General features: G+C 37.5%; 1 protein-coding gene across 1 annotated transcript; it reads right to left on the bottom strand.

The window, feature by feature from the left end:
* Positions 1 to 2,996: 2,996 nt before the first annotated feature.
* On the bottom strand, positions 2,997 to 9,826 carry tax1bp3 (Tax1 (human T-cell leukemia virus type I) binding protein 3). Its single transcript, XM_082524599.1, has 4 exons — positions 9,592 to 9,826; positions 5,713 to 5,832; positions 4,745 to 4,822; positions 2,997 to 4,602 (listed from the first exon to the last, which is right to left on the bottom strand). The coding sequence occupies exons 1-4, from the start codon at positions 9,628 to 9,630 to the stop codon at positions 4,453 to 4,455; spliced, it is 387 nt and encodes a 128-aa protein (XP_082380725.1). The 5' UTR covers positions 9,631 to 9,826; the 3' UTR covers positions 2,997 to 4,452.
* Positions 9,827 to 11,384: the final 1,558 nt, after the last annotated feature.

The raw sequence follows: 11,384 nt of genomic DNA, 5'->3' as shown, positions 1-11,384 counted from the left end.
ATTAAACTGAAGCAGACATGTTTGGCTATAATTCACAGTCTGACAAAAGCAAAACACAACATATCAGCACAAACACCTTTTACCAGCTGTTAAGCACTTTTGGTGGATGGATTTTGTGAAAAACAAAAGATTCAACATGCTGCAACGGCCCAGTCAAAGTCCAGACCTTAACTAAGTGCTGTGAACTGCAACATTATAAAGAAGAATAAAAAAGAATGGGTCAAAACTCCTTACAGTGTTGGTTTCACAAGCTGTTGAATCATGGATGTATTTAGATTGTCACAGGACTGCACAGAGTCCTTTGGAAACTTTCTTTTTTACATGACTGTATATAGAATTCAGCTTTAAATATATATTTAAATATTTTAATTTTAAATTTAGGAGCATCATTCCTAAACTGATGAACTGTCACAGAATGGTAAGCTCTGTAACATTTCATTTTTGAGAGACTCTTTAGGATTCTCCTTTATTGTCAATGTCTCCAACATTCAGCTTTCAATTCAGCCTTATTTATGTTGCGCAACATTTCAGACTGAAAGGTAAATCTTTACAATGTTCTAAAGAGAAACCCAACAATATCCTCGGATCACCAAACCCCCCTCCCTTTTAACAGGAAGACATCTCTGGCAGATCCAGGCTCAGGGAGGTTGACCATCTGCTTTGATCAGTTGGGGTGAGTGGAAAGCGAAGACAAAAGAGAGATGATAAACAATTTAGTTTTTAATGGCGGTAGCAGCAGATCAGTAACGTGCAGCACTTGAGCTAGAAAAAAAATGCAGAAAGAGTGAAAACACAGAAGGTTACAGAAATAGTGCAACATACTAATAAATGCATGGTGGATGAGAGAGGAAAGCAGAGAAGATGCACAATATAGCATCTACCCCAGCATTTTGAGCCTATATCACTGAACAACAGATCCAACCTTAAATATAAGATTTATAAAAAGGACTTTAGGCCTAATTTTTTAAGTAGACGTGGTGTCTGAGTCCAAACCGGGAGCTGATTCTACAGAACAGGGTCCTGAAAGTTGAAGGCTCTACCTCCTACTATACTTTTTAGAACTCCAAGAACCACGGGGATATTATGAGTCCCACAGGCAGCCAGTGATAAGTGGCTAACAATTAGATATAAATATGGTTTTGTCAGGTAGTAGAGCTATTAAACAGCCTCGCAATAAGGAATTACAACAGTCCAGCCTAGGATCGGGATACCTCTGTAGGCTTCCTTCAAGTTCCAATCTGGCGTATGACCACAGTGATAGGAGCAGTCCGCATTACCATGGCAACCCAATTATCCTGCCATAACGTGGGAGGCATGGATCATGTATGATCCATGTTTAGATAGTGTAATTATTCACCCGCTTGCAGGAAGAAACATTTGTCTTAGTGTTATTTTTCAGCAGCAAGAAGCTGCATTCTTACTCATGTCATTATAGGTGGTTCGTTTAACTACTGCTGACTGGTAAATGCTGATTAAATAATCACACTGGAATCAAATTAGGGGCTCGCTGTTACCCACTTAATAGCTGTCCATTAGTTACCTAGCAACACACAAGGTATTAATGTTGCGGTATTAGGGAAAGCCAACCTAGATAGCGAGTCTGAGCTTTAGCTGGTGTTTGCACAATCGCATTCTTGTCTCACAACATGGTGCAATAGTATTATGAAGCCCAGGTAAGTGGAATGGAGCATGCTTCCTCTGTCCTGATAAACATAACAAGCGCACACACACGGCTCGCTCATAAATTATTTCTCAAAGGGGGGATTTTAGCTAAGCGGTGCCCTAAATCGACCCTCTCCCATTATGTGTCCAGATGTTATTTTAAGACTTTAAACATTACACAGCACATTCAGTTCAGGTGTTTGGTCCTCAGAGCACAAATAATTCACTGGCAGTGCATTACACAACACCAAAAACAGCTTTTCCAAAACAATTTAAAATCACAGTAGCCCTGATCTATTCGAAATTAATAAAATACAAATAAAAACAACATTTCCTTTTTTTAAATTTTCCCCTTAAATAGCTTTAATATTTCACCTTAAAATCTAGAAGTACTGGTGCGAATGTTTACTTTTTATTGCCCTGGAACATAAGTGTACCCCAAAAAAGGGTTTACAATTATGTAGCTTGCAGGCAGAGAAATGCACTTCCAGTGTTATTTTGAACACATTTGTCACTGCGCAAAGTGGAAAATGAAATATTAGAGGCATATGCAGTTATAGCAACACAATGGAAAGGTTCCTTTCTATGAATTATCTGAGACCTCTGTTCAAAGGTATGCTTTGAATAGCTGATAGCGGACACATTTAAGAGATAAAAGAAGAGGTCACTATCAAAAAGCCTTGCTAAACACGGAAAGGTCAGGGAATAGATTCTTTGCTTTGAAATGTCAGCTGATTACTCTTTAACTGGCATGACGAAGCTATCTGAAGGTCCTGCAACATAAAAAAGAGGGGTAAAGCAATCAGTTACTGTATGTCTGTTATTCGCAGATTTTAGCACGTTTCACACATGCGGTCCTTTCTATTAACATGACATTATCTGAATCTGTTGGTTTCGTGTTCGAGCACCCTGACAACGTTTGGATCAGACCCAATGACATTAACATATCAAGATAGTACAACTCTAAACAGCGTTCAGTCGGCCATTGTTGAAAAAGCAGAACTCCTTTTATATCTGACAAACATTCCCTTTTCAAATGTTCTACAATGAAACAAACAACAAAAATACCAAAACAAACTTTGTAAACTGCCAGATGAGCACAAAGTCTTTAGCAAAATGTTTGAAACATAAAATTTTGCAGGCTAAACTTTTATAAAAATACCGCTATACTGACATTTTCTGAAGCAGTGGTTTCCAACAGAGCAGTTTGTCAAAAACTCTTAGAGAATCTAAGATGACATGAATTTAAAATACTGGGAGGCCCACATGTGCCTGTAAATCGACTCTACAGTACAGTATGAAACAATAAATGACCAGCAGCATGTTTGTTTGGGTTTTTTTTACAGTTATACAGGTATTTTATTTGAGCAAACCATTTATTTTACAAACTTGATTATTGCTTGTATAATATTGTAAAAAGTTTAATATTTTATAAGCAACTTACATATGGAAAAAAAAAAAAAAGTAAGTTCACCCAAAAGTAAAAGAAATGTAGCAGAATATCGGTTTCAGTACGAAAAGGTTTCATAGCAAACATACTTATTAGAAGTAAACCAGTCATCTCCAGTGTCATTTATTACATGTTGCAGGAAAGATGCACTAATGAGATCATACCACACTGGTAAATTGGAAATGAATTATTAAAACTTAGTGTTAATACATTTAAGGCTCCTGTGCACATTTTCAAGTTAACAAACAACATTCACTCCTTCTTGGCTGATTTACAGTTTCAAACTGGACTTTTGTTCAGTGACAAGAAACAAAACTATTTAAACCTCGAAACAGTCTCAGTGGAGCTAACTGCTGAATATCATCTCCTCCAGGAAAAACAAACAAACAAAAAAGCATCGTTCTCTTTCTGAAGCCGATAAAAGGTAACTGGAAGCAAATATGCCGAAAATGAGAAAGCTGATTTGACAAGTGTGCATCCAGAAACATCCAACATGTGAAGTAATGTTCATATGAAACACCTTTACTGTAATTCTGGCTGTGTAGTTACTTTAACAGATGAGAGGATGTTACACTGAATGCAACTTGAAAAATGTGATGCATCAGTAGAATTATCATTAGGAAAAAAAAAACACATTGGAAATTGGCTCTATTGACATTTTTTGCATAGATTTTATACAATACACTGTACCATTATTTAAAGAAAAAGAAAACTGGAAATACTAAATTACAAAAACTTTGATTTTACTTTGGCATTTGTTGCTGTGTTAGTGGCAGAAAAATATTGGTTCTTTAACTGAGATGAATAAACAACAGTGAATTTTTCTGGGTGTATCCAGTGTGTCCAGTTTAACTTTGGTCAGCTGCTGGAAAACAAATTAAACTCGGATTGTTCCCAAATAACCTTGTGGACAAATTACAAATTACTTAACAAATAAATTCTAAATGTGTGAATGACTTAACACTCCTTGCAGAAGAACCGGTCTATAAAATGTTCTCCAAATGCTAATTTAAATTGCTTTAAGTACAAATGAAGATGATAATCGCTACAAATATCTCAAATGCTGTTATTCAAGCAGCGTCATTTCACATAATTTACTGAGATCAGTTATAATTGGATATGCCACAAATGAGAGAAAAAAACAAAACAGATAACAGTCTCATTTTCTACAGACTGATCTGAATGAACAAACTGATCTGTCTCAGTTTGTTTACTTATCTATTTTTGCATTACTGGAGTATAAAGGCCACGGTGCAACTATTTGGGGTAGTATGTGTTCTCCAAGTGAGTCTTCATTCCTTGGCTATGGCATTAGTCTGTGTAAAAGTAGAGCCACCACACTAGTGTTTGGGATAAGAGCACTTAGAGTGTTTGACAGCCTCCTCAAGCGACTTCCTGGTTACTAGCAGTCGTACCACATCCTCTCTCTTCTTTGTTAGTTTTTTACGAGCCTGATCATGAGTCACCATGGTCATGTCCCAACCGTTCACCTGGAAAGAAGGAAGGAACTTAGTTTGAAATAAAAAGAATCAAATACCAAAAGTAAAAGTCATCACAGCACTGCTCCTGAGGTACACAGTGCCATCTTGTGGATCAACTATTCCAAAAGAAAAACTTCATTTCACTAAATACCTGCATTATTTTGTCTCCCATCTTCAAGCCGGCCAAGTCTGCTGGGCCTTTAGGTGATATCCTGGTCACATAAATGCCCTGTGAAAACAAAGAACTCATCATTTCATTTTTTTGCCACAATTGGAGAGCAGGTCTGGTTTAAAATGGGTAGTCCAAAATAATACAGAATATCCCTGAAGGCCTTTGCCTTCAATACTGCCAGTCTGGCAGTACAGGAGGAGGATCCCAGGGGGAAAGCATCAAGTGCTTAAAGTGTAAAGGATACACTAGCATAAGAAATTATTTTTGTCCCATTAAAGTAAAACTAGGATTAAAATAAAGAGAAAAATGGACAGAGGCCTGATCTGTTGTTAATTTAAGGGCACAGAGGACATCTCTCACAACAAAGTTCCTGTAATGCTCAAAAATATGTTAATAAAGGAAACAGTAAAAGTGTAGAAGCCAGTATCTAAGTCTTATTCCTCTCTAACAAATCAGCTGGTACATTTCTGTGCAGTCAGCATGACTTAATGTAAACCTGAAGTCTTCCTCTCTGTAGCTCTGCTGAGTTTGTTTAGTCACCACCCGAGGCCATGAGTAACGTGTTCAGGCCTTTAGTTAACCAAAACGATAAGTACTTTGTGGATACTTGTACCACTAGGCTTTAGCGCAATTGCAACTTGTGGGTGGATATTCAGCATCTTGCCAAATTAAGAATAAAATCCACATAACCAAAACGAGTGACCCGAAGACAGAGCACCTCATCATCTTAAACTTTGATCACATTTATACTAAAATCCACCGCTGTATATGTATAACCATGACAGAAAACATGGAAAATATATAATTTCACTTTTGATAGGGTCATTTGTGGGTTTATTCCTTTCGGCTACATCACTATTGTCTACAAATATTCTATTAAGAACAAAGGGAGAGAATCAAGATGAAAAAACTGCACGTAAAGAGATGATAGCTGCAGATAAACTCACTTTGTCAGACTTGTCCTCAGAGAAGGGATTCTGCCCAGGGTCCTGGTCTATCCCTCCTCCAATGCTGAAGCCAAGGATGAGATTCTCTCCTTGCCGCAGCTTCTGAATCTCAACTCGTTCCTGTTTAACAAAAGAAAACAAATTTAAAAACATTAAATACTGTTGAGGAAAATATTGGGTAGGCTTATCACCAAGGTTTCTCGCGTGCTGCTCAGTCACGTTTGCTGAAATGTTCTTGTTTCCATCACTGCTAATGTTAATACGATAAACTCCAGTTAAATTAGGTTGACAGGACCACGGAAAGAACGCAATTGCTTCCCTTCACATTTCACTACGATCGGATTAAAAACTCTTCACTATGAAGGTAGAAAAACGAAACACTTCCATACCCATAAATAATCAGTGTTGGGCAAGTTATTTTGAAAAATTAATTAATTATAGTTACTTGTTACTTCTTCAAAAAAATTAACCGAGTTAATAACTGAGTTACAAGATTCTAAAAATAATTAATTACTTGAAAAGTAACTATTGCGTTACTTGTTGTTTAACCCTCTGGGGTCCAGGCTATAATTGGCCATTTTGACTACTTTTGATGTTTCCTGGTTTAGCTTTCGTCCGTCAGATACACAACAAAGCACTATTTTTGGTAGAGCATGCTAGCGGGCCGTCGTTATTACCGTGTTGTTTGGAAAATATGGCACTTAAAATCAATCCTTTGATTTTTCTGAAAATCGACAGTGCCCCTTATAATCCCGTGTGTCTTACTGTATGAACTCTGGTTGTGTTTACTGACCTCGAAATGATTTTATGTGGTACACGGCGCTCGAAAATCTGTCAAATGTTTTAGTACGACTTTGCTAAGCTACGAACCCGCACCGCTTGATGGATTGTCGGAGCATTACGGCTATTGTTGGCAGGCGCCTCGCGGAGTGATACGTACTGTGCTTCAACATAATATTACCGTATTGTGTGTGTATAACCTCTTTTTAAGTTTTGTGGATATTATACATGGTTATGCTGAGGATATGTCGGCCAGTTTCCACTGGAAACGCCTTTTGGTTAAACTGTCAGCAAGGAATTTGCATTGTTACATTTTTATATAACTTTAATGCACATAAAAAAAATAAAAAAATAAAAAACAGCTGCTTCTTTAAGTGAAAATACATTGATGGGTTTTTTTAAACTAATAAAGTTGTGGAGTTGTAAAGTATTTTGTCTAGTGTCAATTATATCGTCAGTTATATCGTTATCGCAAATTTTCAAATGTATATCGTGATAAATATTTTTGGTCATATCGCCCTGCTCTACTCCCAACTGACATACACATCGCAGTAATTACAGAAAGATGGACAACTTATCTTCCCGTCAGGTAGTGAAGCACCGACTTATCACCACAGACTCATTTTCTAGATTTCAGTGCAGGCAAACGATGGATCTCAGAGGCTGTTTTTTCTTAACTCGAGTCCAGACAGACGGGCCCTACCCTTGACACTGACAAGCAGCTGCAGTTTCACTACATCGCAGAGACAGATGACTCAGAGAGACTCTTCAAAACACAAAGACTGGCTCTGTGTGCGCGACAGTGAATAATCAGACAGCCTCTCAGTAGTGTGGCTGATCCAAAGTCTGACAATGACTTGAGCTGCTTTTCTCAATGTGCCGGATTCACACAGTCTGCGTAATCACAAGGACCCTACAGGCAGACTTAAAAGTCAGCATGTGTATGCTACAGTATTTTTGACGTGTTCATGCTGTTGGCAAACCGATATACTCAATCACAGTGAGAAGTCTTTCTTTATATGCTAACAATGGGCAATTTCAGCTTGTTGCTAGGTGGTTGCTAGGGATGTATAATTTTATAGACATGAATTGAAAATCACACAACATTTTTAATAGCTGTTATTTGTGCATTAAAAGGCGTACACCAGTCTATTATGACTCCTCATAACATCTGATATAGATTAGAGCTTTCAGGGGGCTGAGGTGTACCTGCACGCCAACACAGGTGATTTAGTTGTTCGAGACTTGATGAAAAAAAAAACAAACAAACATCTAGTAAGTTTGTGTATTACAGTAAACCTGCTTCAAAGGTATTTTTGTGTAGACCTGTGACATAATACTTATATGTACTGTATAAATTTTATTTCAAATTATGTAACTAACAGCTAAAGCAAGAAAAATACATTCCCACCTTTCGAATCCACTGACTTTTTAATGCATAATAAATGTAATATATTTACTGAATTCATGCGAATGATGTTGTGCTGTAAAAACTTTTCAAGTTACAAATTCTCAAAGTTAAAAAAGTAGGTCAAAATTTTGCAATTTAAAATTTGCCACATTTCTTTCCGGCATTTTTGATTCCTCATAACTTTATAAGCGCAAGAAGGAGCCACAAGAAACTTCCAGGCAGAAACAAATTTGACATTACCTGTAAAAATTTATTCAAGTTAGATATTTTAACATTTTCTTAGCTGAATTATCAGGGGGAAAAGCTCAAACATGGAGTGTCTGTTATGCTGCCGTTATGTTAAATTGGTCATGCAGTTTTACTATTGGTCCCATGATATATCAAAAACAAAAACATTATTCTGAAAATAAAACAAACTTTTGGATTTATGTCTTTAGGTTTTGGCCCCTGGAGAGGGTGTGTGTGTGTGTGTGTGTGTGTGTGTGTGTGTGTGGTACAATGTTATGCAACTACCTCCTGTATGAGAGAATTCATGACTCAAAAAATGTCTGAAAAGTTAACGGGAATTTAAACACACCCACACGTCCTTTGAGGGCATTGAACAAAAAACAATGATAGTAGAGTAGCGCAATTATTGCGTAAGTCAGGACTTCTATCTTATAGTATTTCATTATAGGAGGTGGCTTGATCTGAAGTGTGTGTCAACCAGCAGGGGCACAACTGAGTGATCATTAAAAAAATATTATATTAAAGAATTAAAAATGTATTTTAGAAGACATTACAGAAACTGATTCTTACACACAACTGACTAGACTATGATTGGGATAAACAACCTCCCTGCCCGTGCACACTCTCTGATGCTAGGGGACACAGGCAACAAGGTGGATGTATTGGGTGGGCATGGATCCACCCTCATCCAATCCCCACAAATCACTGACTGCTGTTTTATTTGATCAGGACAAATTAAACGCAATGCCTCTTTTACGTCAATATTTCAGTCTATTTATACAAAAGGGACTCTGGGGGGACAAATGTTGAGCTGCAAAGGTCAAATAAAAGCAAAATAAGATCGAACAACAGTGATTTATGAAAATATATAAAGTTAAACAAAGATTTGACTCTGAAAAACTTGACTTATCAGTTAGCTCAAATCACAGCAATTGCTCAGATTTCCTAGTATTGATAATTTAGTGCTTGTCACACACTCTGCTCTACAACACAGGCCTGCTAAAATCCCAGCTGTCCATCTCCAGCTAGATCTTCAGCTTTGGAGAAGACCAGGAAGCCTGATTTACAAAGGTGGCGACGCCCATTTTCATTAACAGCAGTTTTCTGACGATAAACTCAGTTGTCTTTTAATTAACGGTCAACTTCATGTCACCCTTTGTGTCCCGCGTTAGTGCCCACTTCTTTGCTGCAGTGATTTAATGAGTTATTCGGTTAAATTTAACATTACTGGGTACATAAAGTGCTCATATCTGTTCAGCTGCTCTCACTCAACTGCTTTTAGCTAAACAAAGAAAGTCGCTCTGCTGTTAGCAAAAACTCCAGTTAGCTGGTTAGCGCGTGTAGTTACCCAACATTAGTTAATTCAGAGTTTGCACCGAAACGGTTTGGTGCTAAAGTCGGGTGAGAAGCTGAACAATAGAGTGCGGTTAAATGTGGAGAGCCACAGCCCTCAAACTTACCACAACAGCAGTCACCGGCTGACCTGGGACGAAAGACATACTCTCGCTGAGATTTTTGGCTTATATAGAGAAGAAACTTTCCGCTTCTGCTGTTTTAAAAACTAAAGACACGTCGATTCAGATAGCGGGACTGCTTCCTAGATCCTTACATGAAACAGCGCAGGAAGATCCCGAGCTGGAATCCAAAGGCTTTAGGGATGATGTCACGTCGCCCCCAGGCGTTCGGGTTCGCGTGTTTTGTTTCACCTTTGTAGCCAGGGAGGGCGGTGTTTAAATGCTGGCAGTCGTCCCGTTGTGACTCTAAACAGAAATGAAAACAAATCGAACTCATTAAGGGGTTTTTGCTCCTCCTTTGCTCAGGCGAACACCGACAGCTGTTTTCCTTATATCGAGTTGGCTAACAGCGACATCTCGGTCGATTCTGTTTTCTTGATCGCACTTAGTCGACAGGATATTCGAAAATTAATTATACTTTGATCATGGATTTTGTACGACTTTACTTTACTTTACTTTTCACTTTATTTTTGCGCTCAATCACATAGATGACAATTTCCTCTAGAAAACAATATAACAAAAAATATTTAGAAAAACCCTCCTTATCGAGGCAAAACCCCCCAACGATTTTTATAAATATTTATGAGTGTTATATAGATGTTGATATTTGAGATTTATTGCTTTTGTTAAGCTGATTTTTTTTCTCTTACACAAGCTCATAATAATCATATAATAGCTACAGCACTCATACAGTAGCTGGTGAGTATATACGTGTTTAAAATAGTCTCAGCTATTAGTAACTGTTTCCTTCTGATTTAAAGTAATAAAGTAAAACACGAAAATAGTAACCATTTAAAGCCAGATACCTTGACGCTGTTGTACTACTCATTGTGCAAGCATCCTGTGTCTTTTGCTGCCACTAGATGGTAGTCCGTAATGATACAAGACTTTTCTGTCAGTACAGTGTGGAGGGATGAATAAAGCATGAATCTCCCAAAGTTGATTCTGTTCATCTGGACGTAGCGTTTTGTGGGAGAAACGTTTCGTCACTCATCCAAGTAACTTCTTCAGTCTCAGCTGACTGCAGGTTTCCCCAATCTTATAAACAGTACATTTGCATAATGACTGAAACCAGCCCACTGAAGGAACAATGAGCTGGGAGGTCAGTTTCTTAATCTTAATTATGCAAATTCTCATGACCATTGATCAACAACCACTGACCAAAACCCACTGATTGAGCATGCATCAAGAAATAAAGAATGAACATTAGAAGTGCTTTTTTCTAGCTCTGTATTCTTTTAGCTATCTAGCTATAATTTTATTTGCCATAAAATCAAAATAATGTTTTTAAGAGCGCACTGCTGTATGTTTCCACCTGTAAAAAATGTACCAGTTTGGGTGTTCTCTCTCTCTTTCATCATCTCTATCACACTTCTGATCAGAGATCTGCATGTGATGCAGCAGCATGCCACCTTTACTCAAAGCAGCTGTTATTTCTTATTTGCATATGCTACGCAAAAATTCCCCTGAGCATGTTTAGACTTTAATATCCTACCAAATAAGTGTATGAAAAACTTTAACCTCAATTTGAAAGCATGTATGCAAAGATGGCAGGAGATTGGCTTCAGGTAGACATCTATGTAACAAATTTATTGCATTATTCATTTTAATGTGACACCTTTTGTCTGAATAGAGTTTTGATGTATGGAACATTTTAAAAAAATAATAATATATAATTTGGCACTAAATACATTTGCATGAAGGAGGCAGTTTAATCTATCCTATAATTTTATGCATAA

The sequence above is a fragment of the Aulonocara stuartgranti genome, assembly GCF_965226115.1.
Source record: "Aulonocara stuartgranti genome assembly, chromosome: 23".
In the NCBI taxonomy this organism is placed as follows: Eukaryota; Metazoa; Chordata; class Actinopteri; order Cichliformes; family Cichlidae; genus Aulonocara; species Aulonocara stuartgranti.
This window is presented reverse-complemented; position numbering and strand designations above follow the sequence as displayed.

What these genes read in the sequence shown, in the direction of transcription:
- tax1bp3 (XM_082524599.1), bottom strand. Translation starts at nt 9,630, where the DNA reads ATGTCTTTCGTCCCAGGTCAGCCGGTGACTGCTGTTGTG. An exon ending in CTGAGGACAAGTCTGACAAA is followed by an intron (nt 4,823 to 5,712) that starts GTGAGTTTATCT and finishes TTGTTTTCACAG; the next exon opens with GGCATTTATGTGACCAGGAT. An exon ending in TGGGAGACAAAATAATGCAG is followed by an intron (nt 4,603 to 4,744) that starts GTATTTAGTGAA and finishes CCTTCTTTCCAG; the next exon opens with GTGAACGGTTGGGACATGAC.